General features: G+C 43.4%; 1 protein-coding gene across 2 annotated transcripts in view; it reads left to right on the forward strand.

The window, feature by feature from the left end:
• The window catches only part of KIF16B (kinesin family member 16B), a 306,258-nt gene that overhangs the window by 266,699 nt on the left and 22,724 nt on the right, over positions 1–16,835 (forward strand). For both annotated transcript variants that reach the window (XM_047771648.1, XM_047771649.1), the window contains one exon: positions 2,143–2,226. In XM_047771648.1, coding sequence (XP_047627604.1) covers positions 2,143–2,226 — 84 coding nt within the window. The remainder of the gene's footprint in view (positions 1–2,142; positions 2,227–16,835) is intronic.

Raw genomic sequence — 16,835 nt, forward strand, 5'->3', positions numbered from 1 at the left:
GGGTCTCTCATTCTTTGCTGGTAGGAGTGCCAGTGAGTAGGACCGCTTTGGAAAACCATTTGATAATTTCAAGTACAGCTGAGCACCTGCATTCCATGCAACCTGGCACGTTCACCCCTAAGACTGTGACCAACCACATTCCCTACATAGGTTTATCAGAAAACCTATAGGAGAATGGATGTGTGTACACGTATAATTGAATCGCTTTGTTCAGAAATTATCACAGTGTTGTAAATCAACTGTACTTCAATAAAACTTTAAAAAATGAAAGGGAAAAAAAAAAACCTATAGGAAAATGTTCTTAGCAACACAATGCCTAATGGCCAAAAAACTAGAAACAAGCCCAAAGGTCAGTAATCAGAGACTGAACGAGTCAGTTGGCGGAGCATTCACATACGGAATACTATTCACTCCCAGGAATGAGCAAATTATTGCTGCACATGGTGCCTGGGAGGATCTGGCAAAACACAAGGTAGAGCGATGACAGTAGACACAAAAGGGTTCATGCCGTATGATGCCATCTACATGAAGTTTAAAAATGGGGGGAGGGAGTTCCCCTTTGTGGCTCAGTGGTTAATAAACCCGACTAGGATCCATGATGTTGCGGGATTGATCCCTGGCCTCGCTCAGTGGGTTCAGGATCTGGTGTTGCGGTGAGCTGTGGTGTAGGTCGCAGATGCTGCTCGGATCCCACTTGGCTGTGGCATAGGCCAGCAGCTGTAGCTCCGGTGTGACCCCTAACCTGTTAACTTTCATATGGGATGAAAGTGGGTGTGGCCCTAAAAAGCCAAAAAAAAAAAATAGAACTACACCATGCTGTTAGAAGCCAGGCTAATGCCAGCCTTTGCACAGGGCAGAAGGGGGCAGTGGAAGGGAGCAGTTGGGAGGTCCTGGGCTGCTGGGGATGTCCTGTTTCTTGATTCGGTGGTGGTTACAGTGTATTGAGATGCTGAAAATTCGGATTTACTTATGTGCACTTTTCTGCATATGTATTCTACTTAATACTAAGTTTTCAAAGTACTAAATATACCGCTGCTAAAGTCCTTAATTTTGTATCCCCACTGTGGCGATATATATTGAAATCAACTAAGATTTGCATATGTATAAAAGAGGCATTGGTGGCACCCTGTAACCTATATTGTGGGAGGAAAATGTTCATTTTTTCCTTGATGACGCTCCATTGGCTTCTCCATGTGTCTGAACCTGACAAGGCGAGGAAGGAAGGAAACAGTGAAGTTCATCAGCACCCGCAGCTGTCACCATTCAGCATTCATTCAGCCAAAGCCACCCTAGCTCAGGTCTCCACCAGCTGACGAGTTCTTCCTTGCCTTAGTGTCTCTAAGAGAACTTACCTTTATTTATGGCAATTTTTGTACTTCCAAGAAGCAAAGCACAAGGAAAATACTTAAGAAATTCCCAGACCTGGCTCCAACAAATTCTAAACCTTTTTGTTCTTGAGGAAACAAGGTGAAAAGATTGAAAAGAAGTCCTCTTTTCACACGGGTGCTCTTCACTTGCAGCAGGAGCTGAGCAAAGGCAATGTGGGATGTTTCAAGAACAATGATCCTAAAAACTCTGGCACAAAATAATGTTCAGATAGATTGCAAGTCAAATTTTCAAATTCTCATCTCAACACAAAAAATAATTGAGTTCCAAGATAAGTAGGGGAATAAAAGAAAAGCAAACTCATGTTTTAAAAAAGAAAACATGTGAAATGCCGTCTGGCAAAGAGATGGATACGTACATCATATGGGACAAAACATTGAGACGCAAGTCTGTGCTTCCTGTGGAGTCCCTGTCATCCTGCCTCTTGGTTGACCCTTGTGGAAACTCCCCTGGTCTGTTCAAGGTCACACATTTGGTTGGTGGCTAAACAAGGCAGGACCTACCTTATTTATGTATTGGGCCATGCCCGAGGCATGCAGAAGTTCTCAGGATATTGATCAAACCCGAGCCACCGCAGTGACTTAACCGCTAGGTCACCAGGGAACTCTAGGACCTACTGTCTTTAAACCTCCAACCTCTTTCTCTTTCCATCCTTTGATAGAGATTCCAAATAATAGTAATATAATAATTGATTACGAAGAGCCCAAACATCACAGGTGTGGTATTAATGCATCTCTTGTAAACTATGTATTTCAGCTTGCGACCCTTGAATTCCCGCCAAAGAAACTATTTGGAAACAAGGATGAGCGTGTGATTGCTGAGAGGCGGAGTCACTTAGAGGTAACAGAATCAAGCTTTGCTTTCTCCGTGTGTAGAAAACTTGCCCTCCCACTGACCTGTGAGAATCCTTCCTCTTAAACACTTACCTCTGGCTCACGATTTGATGGTGCAGCTTCGTAACATGAGAGGTAGCAGCAGCAGATTATAAAGTAATGAGACCAGTTTATTTAAAATATGTCTTCTTCTCCCCTCCCCCACACACACCCCACCCCAGTCTAACTGGGCATCATCCTGGGTCTGAAGGAGATACATTTATTCCAAGGGTTAGGAAGCAGGTTGTGGGTGCGAACTAAATATTCACAGAGACAGATGGTGCACAATGCAGAACAGGGGGATGAAGCCTGTTGCCAAAAACTTGAATTAATTAACTGAAGTCATATAGTATCGCACCACAGTTACTTTTTCAGGATGGTTGGAAGCAAAAAGACGCATACCTATTTTAGTCATGGTTCGGTTTTGTTTGACTTATTTTAACTTCGTCTTCAGAGCCAGCTACTTGGAGAACTTTGGTTCAACACAACTGTTGTTTTTCTGACTGCCTCCCTGCCAGCATGCCTAGCAGACTGCTTTCTATAGCTCATATTTCTTTTTGGGGCAGAGTTGCTTATTTGCTTGGCATCTGATGCTACTGAGACAGCATCTGTGCCGAGGCGTGATCGCAGGTGGCCCTTGGTCATTGGCTGCTCTCTTGCCATTGTGGCCACTGAGGCAGAGAAGACAAAATCACAAAGAGCTCACTCTAGTCAACAAGCTTCCCAGGGGCCCAACAAAGTCCCCTCTGATACTCCTTCAAGAGTAGTAAAAATAAGACCTATTGCAAATGAAATCAAGTAAGAGGACGCCCGATACAGCCCTTTGTGAATTGCCATGTCCTCCCTAAAAATTTGGTACTGTTCCCATTCCTAGAGCCAGTCTTAGTGGCTGTCCATGGTGTCCAGTTAGTGCCAGTGCACCAAGGATTAGGGAAGCACCCAGAGACTAGAGTTTCCAGTGGGAGCCAAAGGCAGGAGTGGGGGCCATGCAGAACTTGGAGACAAGGAGATCAGGCTTCATGCTGGGCATCTGAGAGTTTTGAGATCCTCAGCATAGACTGTACTGAGGGAAGATGAGTTTCAGAGTGTGGCCACGCTTACAGGCATGTGCGTTAAAGTATAGAATTACCCATTTGAAAAGGTCCTGGAACTGTGATGACGGAGGTTTGGATGGGTCATTGCAGGCCTCTAAAAGTCAGGAGTTCCCATTTTTGCTCAGTGGGTTAAGACCCTGATTGTTATCCATGAGGTTGCAGGTTCAGTGCATCGCCTCAATCAGTCAGCTAAGGATCTGGCATTGTCGCAGAGGTTCAGCTTAGGTCTCAGATGTACCTTGGATCTGGTGTGGCTGTGGCTGTGGCTCCAATTCAGCCCCTAGCCTGGGAATTTATATGCCACACCTGTGGCCCTAAAAAGAGAAAATAAATAAATAAATAAATAAATAAATAAATAAATAAAATCAGCCTGTGAAGGGGCTTGACCCTAATACCCAGCTGAAGAATTTACATTCCGGGGAAAGATTGTCATGGTGAGTCTGCTTGACCAAGTTCTCCTCAAGGTGTAATTGTATCATATGCACAATTTGAAAATAACAGTAGAACTAGTGATGGTTTTCTTGACCGCACCCTTACCAGCCTCAGTTATCTAGAGTGGTCTTTAATGGAAAGATGCAGAATGACAGTATATCGAAACACATTTGCAAACTAACAGAAAGTAGACTGTTGACATCCTGACCTACTCAAGGCTCTGATTAAATGCACATGGCGACTGCTGGCCCACACAGATTGGGTGTTTTTTGTGTTGTGCGTTCGTGAGCTCAGCTGTCAGAGCATCCAGCTTCCAGAGTCAGAACAAAGTCAGAACAAAGCTCTCTCTCGCTTTCATCCTTGGTGCTTTCAGATGGAGCCTGTGTTTGTTCTTTCAGGATCTGCTTAACCGCTTAGCCCGACTAAGCCACCAGCTGTTGGTGAACGGGGTTCTGTGTTAGCATCTCTTCCAATACAAGCATCCCTCCCATTGCCTGCGGCTGTGGTTTACTGGTGACATTCACCTTTCTGGAATGCATTTCACACCTCCTGTAAATAGGGACTTACATTTTAAATTAAAAGTTTCACCTAATGATGACTGTTCAATCTTAGAAGATTTATGTTCTTTTCAAGGAGAGTGTGTAATTTAGCTTTGCTTTAACAGAAAGTTAACCTGAGCTTCTTGGATTAATTTCCTACAACTACTGTTGATTTTTTTTTTTCAATCTAACATTAGAAGTCGCCGATTTAATGCATTTTCAGGTGGAAATTAACATTTATTTTCCTGAACTTCCTGTTTGATTGAACTCAATATACATTTATTTAATTCCTAATCCCTGCTAGAGACTGCGCTAGGTGTTAAATAGAATATCAAGATAAATGATGATATTTCCTTCCCTCGAAGAGCATATGTTTAAATTTCTGTATGAAACTTTACCTAGAGGTGTGTATAATTAAATACATAAGCACATACAGAAAAATGGATTCCAGTAGGACCCATTTGTATTGGTAGACACTAATATACATAGTGTTGGCTCAAAAGGAATTATCTGCTGATTTTTAAAATCCAGAAACGCAACTCTATAAACCTCTTCACATTGATTGAGCAGCATAGAACGGTGTTTTAAGCATTTAGTCGTGTTTCCATCTTCCTTGCTATTAAAATATTTCCAAGATTTGAACCATGTGAGCGTATCAGCAAAAAAGCATAAAATGTTTTCACATGGAAGACATAGACACCACATTGCCGCTTTTTAAATTGTATAAGTTAAATCTTGCTTGTAAAAAGGTATAATTAGTGTAAACATGATGGGTAGTAACAAAAATTTCTGCCTATCGCAAGATGCTTTAAAGATTGATTTTCTCACCTCGGAGAGAGGAAGTTCAGTTGTGTGTGGCGGTGGTCCCAGTGTGTATGGAGTCAGAGTGTGTATGAGATCAGGGTGTATATGGGGTTGTGATGTATATGGAGTCATGGTATGTAGCACATAAAAAGGAATGAGTCAGAGCATGGTGATGCTAAGTGGGGGAGTAAACTTGGCCCCCAGCAATGATGCTTACTGATAAATTTTGTTGGCTCCACCTATATAGTTAGCAGACAACTCTGGTTTATATCTGGGGCCAGTGTTTCTATAATCCACCTTATTACTGCTTTGCATCTCATGCTCCAACGCCTCCATGCACTTTTGCTCAAAAAGACCCATAGACTCTGAACGGTTTCTGACGTGGGCAGTCTTGATGTTGCTGCCACTGTGGTGCACCACCCCCGCCCCCGAACATGGGTTCAGTGTAAGTGTGCACATCATGGGCAGGCCGAGGGTTCTGACAGCAACACTTCCCACATGTAGCTTACGTCCCAACTCATCCAGCCCTTCCTGTAACGCAGACAGCAGCCCAGCAGAAAAGGCTCTGGAGGTAACAGGATATGATTACATCAGTCTCTGCCCAGTGGCTTTTCTTGAGCAGAAAGGTGCTTGTTACTATCCTTATTTTTTTTCCCTTTAGGCTGCACATGTGGCATATGGAAATTTCCAGGCCAGGGATGGAATCTGAGCTGCAGCTGTGACCTACATCACAGCTGCAGCAATGCCAAACCCCTAACCCACTGTGCCCACAGTGGGAACTCCACCTTGTTACTTACTATCCTTGAAGCCAGATACCATTACTGTTAGATTGAACCTGCCCTTGTGGTAGGTCAGAAATGCAGGAATATTGGCAATTCCATAGGCTTCCACATAATTCTCCTGCAATCTCATGTTTACTAAGTGTTTACTAAGTGCCAGGCATACGTGAAAGGCTTGATACATCAGACCGTTTACTCCTCCCAGCCAGCTGTTGAGGTGACTTCTGTTATTATCTCCATTTTACAGGTGAGAAGGTTAAGTCTTGGTCGGAGAGCCCATAAGTTGCAAAGCCTTAGTTCCTAGTGGAACATCTTTCAGAGCAGGCTCCTTTCTCAATCCTCAGCATACTCTACATTTGAGATAGAGTTGGGTCTTCCACATACTTGATTCTGGAATGTCCCTGAGCATTGACCTCCACTTCTTTTGAGACACCTGTTCCTTTCTTGCTCATATCCAAAGATATGTTTAGGTCCCAAACTCCCTTATTTGTACTCTAAAGTTACTTGAAGGCAGCAGATAGACGTCTAATGGAATTCTTAATCTCTCCTGATATTTCACATGTGCTTCAAATTCCCTGAATCATTCACCAAATTCTCAGAAAAATCTGCCCAGATGAGGTTTTTGTTTTGTGTTTTGTTGACTGATAAGAGGTGTGTTTTGGGTCACTAATTTCAGGGAATGTTATTATCTACTAGAAAACAGTTCCGCTCATCAACTCAGTAGTCTGTCATTTCAAGGAGTAACTGTAATTAATGAAAACAAATGAAATCCTCCAGAACAGTAAAGCTCTCAAGAATAAAACCACCACCTCTGGAAGTAAGGACCCAGGAAATTTCTAGGACATATACTTGAAAGTCCTAGAGTGGGCACCAGCCCAAGGCCACTCCTTTTTGTCAGCCTTTTTTTTCACCTCCTTAGCTAGAGCGTTATGAAGATGGATGAACATTGTGTGAGAGCTGGGAGAGTGGTCCTTGGAGCACGTCATCCTGGGTCTTGAATCTGGCTCTATGTCAAAGTTAACGTCACCAACGGCTTCTTTATCTGTAAAATGAGGATAAGTTAGACACCACCTTCCAGAGGTTGACCTGAGGGTTAAGTGAAATCACGGACAGAATCTGGACCCTGGCACAGAGAGAAGCTCTCAGAAGTGTTTCGTGGTGCAATGGTGAGTGAAGACGGTGGTAGTGATAATGGCAACAGCGATGGCACCTTCTGGCACATTTCAGAGCCAGGGAAGGACAAGGGAGCGCCACCCACCTGCAGTCATAATGGGTAACAAGGTGGGCACCTCAGTCTGTCACGTCTACTTGCAAAATCAATTTCCAGGGGCAGAGACACTACAATTATGTTCTTATACATGCTGACCCCTGGAAGATGCCAGGACTTTCATGCCGTAACAGCAGCCTTTCATTCAACCTGTAAAATTGTCATCTGAAAATTTAGAAATGGCTTATGACAATTTGATCGTGGTCAAGCTCTTGTCCACTGTGAGAAAGATTGGGGGCCCAGGATCACGATGAAATGAGCACCATTCTTCTGTGTTTATGTTGCCGTTCTACACAGCCAGTTGCTTCTCTCTGCATCTTCCGGGTCACTGAGGGCAGGACCACCCCCTTAGGAGTCCCCAACATACTTGACGCGTCCCTGAGCTTCTGCCTACAAAAAAATAGGTAAGCGTCAATGCCTTTTGGCCAGCAACCCCCAGCAACACACCTACTTTTTAACAATGTTAGATTTATATTGACCCAATGCCCTGAGGAAAAACAGATACCTGCTTCAGAGGAAGCAGGTGGCGTCTCTGCAAGGTGTTACCAAGAACTTAGAATAGGACTTGGGCTCAGGTTAGGTGACTCAGGGCAGAGTGCAAGGAAGTGGGGCCTCACTCTGGATTGGATGTTGGGCTAATTCTATGATTGGATGTCTTAATAGTTTTTACCTAGGCGTTCCCATTGTGGCTCAGTGGGTTAAGGACCCAGTGTCTCTGTGAGGATTTGGGTTCAGTTCCTGGCCTTGCTCAGTGGATTAAGGATCTAGTGTTGCCACAAGCTGTAGTATAAGTCACAGATGTAGCTCAGATCCAGTGTTGCCATGGCTGTGGCACAGGCCGCAGCTATAGCTCTGCTTCGACCCCTAGCCCAGGAACTTCCATATCCTGCAGGTTTGACTATGAATAGGAAAAAAGAAAATTATTATCTAGAAGGCAAGAAGAATACAGTGTGGTTAAAACTATCATTGATGAAAACATAGTCACCCTATTAGCCAGAGCAGGCAAATATTCGCTCATTTTCATGGTCTATACAGTGTTCATGGTTTGATGTTCAGAGATGGTTGTGCAACATTTTACATTTTTCATCTGGCTGGCGGGCTGGCTCGCTTATGGTCACAGGGTAGCCCCACCTGGTCTTGGTATATCCTTCAGAACTGTCTGTGTTTGAGAGGAGAGCCCTGAACTTGGCAGGACCAGGCCTGCTCTCAGCTGCATGTCATTTCTTTTTCTTACGATAGAGAGATGCCCAGAGCTCATAGTCATCTTTTCTGATGAGGACAGTGAACTCAAGTAAGAGTTGATAGTGGGAGTTCCTGTCATGGCGCAACGGAAGCAAATCCGACTAGGAACAGTGGGGTCTCGGGTTCAATCCCTGGCCTTGCTCAGTGGGTTAAGGATCCGGCATTGCCTTGAGCTGTGGTGTAGGCCCACAGCAACAGCTCCGATTAGACCCCTAGCCTGGAAACCTCCACATGCCACAGGTGCGGCCCTAGAAAGACAAAAGACAAAAAAAAAAGAGAGTTAATAGTGCACATGCCTCATCTGCCTTATCACGTGGGTACCAGTAGCGGCCGCCATATTGATGCCCCCCTCCCACTGTCCCCACCGCCGCTTTCCTGGCTCGTGGGGCCTGTAGAGCACAATCCAGCTTTTCTAGCAACAGTGTCTCATTCTACTTCAGATTTACATCACTTTCCAACCTTAAATTTCCAACAATAGATTCATTTGGGGTTTATACATTTTGTTAGTTGAGCCCTTTCAGCTTCAAAGTATATTTCGGGAGGTGGGCATCCTTGAGTCTTGTCACTCTTTAGTCTTTCTGAAAGATATCTAGCGATTCTGTGCTTAATTGAACCTTCTTTCCGTCTACGCTCTGCTGATCCTACAAAATGGATAGCAGTGGGACCATTATTGAATGTAGGTGGAGATTGAGAAACACCTCACAGAAAGATCTGTTTCCTTCCTCTTTATGTGTTTGCTGTTGACTTTTTCTGGCAAGCTGGTCCTTCATTTCAGCAGTGCTGTCATCTATGATTTGCCCTTGACCACCCTTGTCAGTCACAAATCATTTTTGAAGGGGGTTTCACTACTGCCCATAGATTAGAGGAGACTGAGCTGGAGTTTGGAGCTGTTTCATTGTGGTGCTTTGTGAGGTCAGAGGGCCTAAAAATGCTATGATCCTGGATGAAGATTCAGGAAGGAGATGGGAAACTCCTGGTGGTATTGGAATAATGCAAAAGGTGCTAGAGTCAGACCTGCATTTGCAACCCTGCTCTGTCATACTCCAGTGTCCTAGGACCTTAGCGAGTTACTCCCTTGAATCTTAGACAGCAGAATCCATATACGTTGGTGCTTTGCCTCAAAAGAGTGAGTCTCCAACTGGAGGAAAAAATCCTGCTTTGGTTTCCATGCACAGCTTGTGGCTTAAGAAGAAACCACAATTGAAACAAATGTTCGCAAGGAGAGGAACAACTTCCAAACCCAGATGGAGGCCTAGGGGGAAGGGACGTGCCCACAAGACTGTCAGTTTTACCCTCTGCCATTTTCCCCCTTCCCCAGGCAGCATCCTGTGTGGGGTGATGGCTCACAACTCAGGGGCTCACAGCCCACTGCAGGTGGGAAAGACTTTTCTCCATCACTGGGCTCCACCCTAAACTCTCAGCGGGCAGTGAGGTTCTGCAAGTCTTTACTGGCTGTGATTCAGTCAGCGGAAGCCTCTCCCAGATCCAGCTGTGCCCCCCACCCCACCCCCACCCCCCCTGCCACCGCCGCCGTCTCAGCTCAGTCGTCTTCTCCTCCCAGGTCCCTGTCCCTTCACTCCCCACCACATTCCTCAGTGGCTTCTTGGTGGAGCATTTAAGAGTGGTTGGAATTTTTTGCTTAGTGATTTGTTTTTGTTTTTTTTTTACTATTTTATTTTTTACTAGAAGGTAAGTTCTTTGAGGACGGTTTCTAGCTATCTTGTTCCCTTCTGGTTCCTTAGCACCTAGAACAGTATCTGACCCTTAACCAGCCCTCAGTAGGTATTAAGTGTTTGTGGAATGACCATTTAAAGCTGCATTGAATAGCAAATAGCACATATTTGTTCTGACAAAAAACATTTTCAGAATGAGAGCCTGTGCTTAAACTTGGGTTTAAATGCCACTTTGCAATAATAGGCTCTCGGGCTGGCTACTTACCTACTCTGAGCTTCATTATTCTCAATGTGAAACAAAAGAGCTAATTTTTCAGAACTGTTGAGGGGATCAAATGAAAATGGTATCTTAAAAACACCTATAAGGGAAGGGAGGAAGGGAAGGAGAAGAAGTAAAGAAAAGAGAAGAGTTCCCGGATGGCACATTGGGTTAAGGATCTGGTGTTGTCACCGCTGTGGCTTGGGTTGAAGCTGTGCCTTAGGTCTAACCCCTGGCCCCAGAACTTCTGAATGGCACGGAAGTTCTACCTATAGAAGATGTAACGTGTATATATCCCAAATTGATACAAGACAGTGACTTAAAATATACATTATATGGTACTATATAGTCCAGCAGACCTAGTTTTAAATCCTTGCTCTGCCACTTGCTGAGTACCATCAACAGGTTACTTAACCTCTCTGTGAATCAGTTTTCTTTTCCACAAAATGAAGATAATAAAAGAACTCACTTCATAGCTGAGTTTTTGAGAAGGTTAAATGAGATATGTGTAAAATACTTGGATAAGTGTCAGGTACATAGAAAACACTAGAAATGATCAATCTTCCCATCGCCATATGGTGACTTACAGTGTACTTTTAAAATTAAAGTCCTAATTAATGCACTAAGACAAGAAAAAGAAACAAAAGGCATTCTGCTTAAGAAGGAAGCAGATGTCTTATTCACAGGCAACATGATTATCTCTTTAGAAAATCCAAAATAATGGATAAGAAGTCTTCTGGAACTGAGACGCAATTATGGCAAGATTGCACAATACAAGGTTAATATATAATAGTCACTTTCCTATATACCAGCAATGAAAAAGTGGAATTTGAAATTAAAAACACAGTAGAATGTATATTAGCACCCCCTAAAATTAAATACTTAGGTAAAAATTTAATAAAATAGTATAAGATCTATGTGAAGAAAACTATAAAATGCTGATGGAAGAAATCAAGAACTAAGCAAATGACGAGATTGTCTGTGTTAAGGATATGAAGACTCAGTATTGTCAAGATATCAAGTCTTCCAACTTGACCTATAGATTCAGTACAGTCTCCCAGCAAGGTATTTGTGGACATGGACAAACTGATTCTGAAGTCTGTATGGAGAGGTGAAAGTCCCGGAACAGCCAATACAATACTGAAGCAGAAAAACAAAGGCACAGGACAGACACTCCCCAACTTCAAGACTAGCGGTAAAGCTACAGTCATCCAGACAGTGTGTTAGGGGCAAAAGAATAGACAGCGCAATTAATGAAAGAGAACAGGGAGCCCAGAAATAGGCCCACATAAATAAAGTCCACTGATCTTTGACAAAGGAGAAAAGATATGCAATGGAACAAAAATAGTCTTCAAACAAAGATGCTGGACAAACTATACATCCATATGCAAAAAAGATTCTAGCACAGACCTTATACCTCTCACAATAAGTAACTCAAAATATATCATAGACCAAAATGTAAAATGCAAAACTCTAAAACTAGAAGATAGTATTAGAGAAAACCCAGATGACCTTGGGTACGGTGATGACCTTTCAGATTCAGCACCAAAGGCATGATCCATGAAAGAATTAATTGATACACTGGACTTTATTAAAATTAAAAGTTTCTGCTCTACAAAAGACAATGCCAAGAATGAGAATAATGAGAATACCAGCCTCATACTGGGGAAAAACATTTGCAAAGGACCCATCTGATAAAGGCCCCTTATCCAAAACATACTGTGAACTTTTAAAACTAACCAATAAAGAAATGAGAAATTTGATCTAAAAATAGGTAAAAGACCTGAAGACACACTTCACCAAAGAAGATATACAGATAGCAAATAAGAATATAAAAGAGGAGTTCCCATTGTGGCTCAGTGGTTAACGAATCCAACTAGGAACCATGAGGTTATGGGTTCCATCCCCGGCCTTGGTCAGTGGGTTCAGGATCCGGCATTGCTGTGAGCTGTGGTGTAGGTTGCAGACGTGGCTCAGATCCTGCGTTGCTGTGGCTCTGGTGTAGGCTGGTGGCTACAGCTCTGATTAGACCCCTAGCCTGGGAACCTCCATGTGCTATGGGAGTGGCCCTAGAAAAGGCAAAAAGACAAAATAAAATAAAATAAAATAAAATAAAATAAAATAAAATAAAAGAATATAAAAGAATGGAGTTCCTGTTGTTGCTCAGCCCATTAAGAACCCAACATAGTTTGTCCTTGAGGATGTGGGTTTGATCCCTAGCCTCCTTCAGTGGGTTAAGGATCCAGCATCACCATAGCCATGGCATAGATTACAGATGTGGCTTGGATTGGTGTTGCCGTGTCTGTGGCACAGACTGGCAGCTACAACTGCGATTCAACCCCTAGCCTGGAAACTTCCATATGCCACAGGTATGGCTGTAAAAAGGAAAAAAAAAAGAAGAAATACATATATATAAATGAGACAATTTCTGTTTTTTGTTTTTTGCGGGGGTTTTTTTGTTTTTTTTTTTATCTTTTAGGGCTGCACCAGCAGTATATGGAGGTTCCCAGGCTAGGCGTTGAATCGGAGCTGTAGCCACCGCCTACACCACAGCCACAGCAACACGGGATCTGAGCCGCGTCTGTGACCTCCACCACAGCTCACGGCAACACCGGATCCTTAACCCACTGAGCGAGGCCAGGGATCAAACCTGAGTCCTCATGGATGGTAGTCAGGTTCATTAACCACTGAGCCATGGCAGGAACTCCAAGTGAGATAATTTCTGATGGTGACAAGTGTTAAGAAGAAAAAAAAAAAAAGACTATAAGAGGACATTCAATGTCATATATCAATTGGGAATCACAAATTGAAATAACAATGAGATATCTCTCTGTACACCTATTTGAATGACCAAAACCCAAAACATCATGGCTGTCAGATGCCACGGAGAATGTGGAGCAACAGGAACTTTTCCTACATTGGTGACAGGAATGAATGATGATGCAGCTACTTTGGAAGACAGTTTGGAAGTTTCTTCTAAAACTAAACACACTCTCACCATACAGTTTGGCAGTTGCATTCCTTGGTATTTACCCAAATGAGCTGAAAACATATGTCCCCACAAAAACCTATACATGAATGTTTATTGCAGCTTTATTCATAACTACTAAAACTTGGATGCTATCAAGACATCCTTCAGTAGGTGACTGGATAAATAAACTGTGGTAAATCCAGACAGTGAAATATTACTCAACATTAAAAAGAAATGAGCTGTCACACCATGAAAGGACATAGAGGGACCTTAAATACATAAAACTAAGTGAAAGGAGCCAGTCTGAAAAGACTACATACTATATGATTCCAACTATATGACATTCTGGAAAAGCCAAAACTATGGACACAGGAGAAGGATCAGGGGTCAGTGGTGGGAAGGAGGGTGAACAGGCAGAGGACAGGATTCTTAGGGCAGTGAAGCTGCTCTGTAGGATACTGTCATGATGGGTACATGTCAGTACACATTCGTCAAAGCCCATAGAGTGAGCAAGAGTGAACGCTAATGTGAACTGTGGACTTTGGGTGATAATGTTGTGTCAGTGTAGGCTACTGATTATAACAGATGGAACCTTCTGGTGCAGGAATTTCAATAGTGGCCATGTGTATTTGAGGATGGGGGTGTGCATGAGAGATCTCTTTGCCTTCCTCTCTATTTTTCTGTCACGTTTTAACTGCTCTTAAAGTAAAGTTTAGGAGTTCCCATCTGGCTAAGCGGTAACGAACCCAGCTAGTATCCATGAGGATGCAGGTTCAATCCCTGGCCTCGCTCAGTGGGTTAAGAATTTGGCATTGCCGTGAGCTGTGGTGTAGTTTGCAGATGCAGCTCAGGTCCCATGTTGCTGCAGCTGTGGTATAGGCTGGCAGCTGCAGCTCTGATTTGACCACTAGCCTGAGAGCTTCCATATACCTCACGTGCGGCCCTAAAGAGCAAAAGACAAATTAAGTTTATTTAAAATGTTTATAAATTTTTTATAAATGCAGTCATCATGCATTTATAATCTTCCTTTCCTCCTTTACTGTCTTCCTTTGTCTTTCACTTTGTCCTCTCTCCATCCTCTTATTTTTCCACTGTCCCTTTATTGCTTTGCTAAACAAAAGGCAGGAAGAAGGATAGGTGGATGAATGGATGGATAGATAGATGGATGGACGGACGGACGGATGGCGAGATGGATGGACAGATGGACAGATGGGTGAGTGAATGCATTTGACACTAGTATACACTTTTGTTAAAACTATGAGGTTTAACTATTATTAAAAATAAGGCAGGGAGTTCCTGTTGTGGCCCAGCAGAAACAAATCTAATATCCGCGAGGATGCAGGTTCGATCCCTGGCCTCTCTCAGTGGGTTGGGGATCCGGTGTTGCCATGAGCTGTGGTGTAGGTCGAAGACTCGGCTTGGGTTCAAAGTTGCTGTTGCTGTGGCATAGGACAGTAGCTGTAGCTCCCATTCGACCTCTAGCCTGGGAATTTCCATACACCGCACCTGCAGCCCTAAAAAGCCAAAAAAAAAAAAATATATATATATATATATATATGTGCGTGTGTGTATATATGTGTGTGTGTATATGTGTGTGTGTGTGTGTATATATATATATATATATATATATGGAAGATAATCATCCTCTAAATAAATTATATTTTTCATACATATTTTCTCCACTGCTAAGCATATAATAATTGATATTTCATTAAGGACGACCTAACTCATTACTCTGAAACTTGAAAATCATTATTTTTATCTGTCTTTACTGAGCACCATTTGTATTCCCTTGTTCTTTCCAAACTCAGGGTGGATTAAGGATTCAGTGTTGCTGTGAGCTGTGATGTGAGCTGTGTTTCAGACACAGTTTGGATCTGGTGTTGCTGTGGTGTAGGCCAGCAGCTGTAGCTCTGATTCAACCCCTAGCCTGGGAACTTCCATATGCCAGAGGTTTGGCCCTAAAAAGAGGAAGAAAAAAAACCACAACCACAATGCCATCATCAACACACACATACACACCCACACACACACACCAGAAATTAACTAATTTCTTATATAAACAAATACTTGGTCAATGTTCAGACCACACCAATTTTCTCATTTTTTTTCAACAGATGTACTTCCATTAAGACCCACAATAAATCCACCCTTAGCATTGGTCAATATGTCTTGAAAGTGTCTTATAATCTATAGGTTTGCCTTCCCTCTTTTTTTCCCACCATCTGTTTGTTGATGGGACCATGTCTTTCGTCCAGTGAATTCTTACATTTGAGTTTTTGCTAGTCACACGGGGTGTCATTCACTATGCCTCTCTAATCCTGTGTCTTCTGAAGGCAAGTAGGTAGATTGAGTGGCTCCACTGAGGTCAGGTCTGATTTTCTGGGTCAAGAACGCTGTAGAAGTGGTGCTGCTGTTCCACCATGTCTCAGAGCATGGCAGTTGGGATGTGATGTCTGCTTGTCTGTCTCTGATGGTCTTTGCTTTCTCTATCAAGGCTGTCTGGTGATTATGGCAGTCACAACCCACACTCAGGACCACGTCCCATGCCTGCAGTGAGCCAGTCCTGTGTATGTCAGTCAAGTGCTTCCTGGGGCTTCAAGGGGCTCTGCCCTGTCAGAGCAGAGTTGAGACATGTAGTTACAAGGGACAGTCATGACCGCCTCTGAGCTTATCAAGGATGCGACTCCCAAACCAGTGGTTCCCAAACCCGTCTGGCTGATCTTTGAAAGATCTTGAGTAGCTTTTTGAAATAGACATATCAGACCTCATTCTAGTATATTCTGGCTCAGCAAGTCTAGAGTGGGATCTGGGAATCTGCTGTGCAAAGATGGAACTGATGTGGAAGCAAAAGCTGGATCCTAAAGCCACTTTCATGTCCTTGGATTGAACCACAGGGCAATGAGGGACCCAGCGAGTATTTTAAGCTGAGGAATGGTGGGATGAGGTTTTTACTGCCAGAGCAAGAAGAGAGGAGCAGCGGAGACGGAGGCAGGAAGGGCAGTGACCCAGCTGTTACTGCCTTCAGATCAGAGGTGACCGTGGCCTGAAGGAGGCTGAGATGGTGGTTGGGATGGAGGAAGGCAGAAGGATATGAGATACACGGGGCATAGCCTCACCAGCAGGGCTCACCGTTCCACTGAACCAAAACTGTGAGGCAACGATAGAATTAGTCTGGATGCCCAAGATCTGAACATCCGTCTTTAACAAGACAGCAAGATTTAGCAGTCAATATATTGTGAATTTTGCATTTCTGCACGCAACTCATGGTACTGAAGTAGTGCTTTTTCACCGCTTCACCCATTTGGGGATTGGAAGCTCTATGAGCCAGGGTTCTCCAGAGAAACAGAACCAACAAGATGTCTGCGTGTGTGTAGAGATTTGTCATAAGGCATTGCCTCACCTAGTTATAGAGGCTGAGATGTCCTGAGATCCCAGAGAGCAAATGGTTTCAATCTGAGTCCAAAGGCCCGAGAACCAGCAGAGCCTGGTGGCGTCAGTTCCGTTCTGAAAGCTA

Source organism: Phacochoerus africanus, chromosome 3 (assembly GCF_016906955.1).
Source record: "Phacochoerus africanus isolate WHEZ1 chromosome 3, ROS_Pafr_v1, whole genome shotgun sequence".
NCBI lineage: Eukaryota > Metazoa > Chordata > Mammalia > Artiodactyla > Suidae > Phacochoerus > Phacochoerus africanus.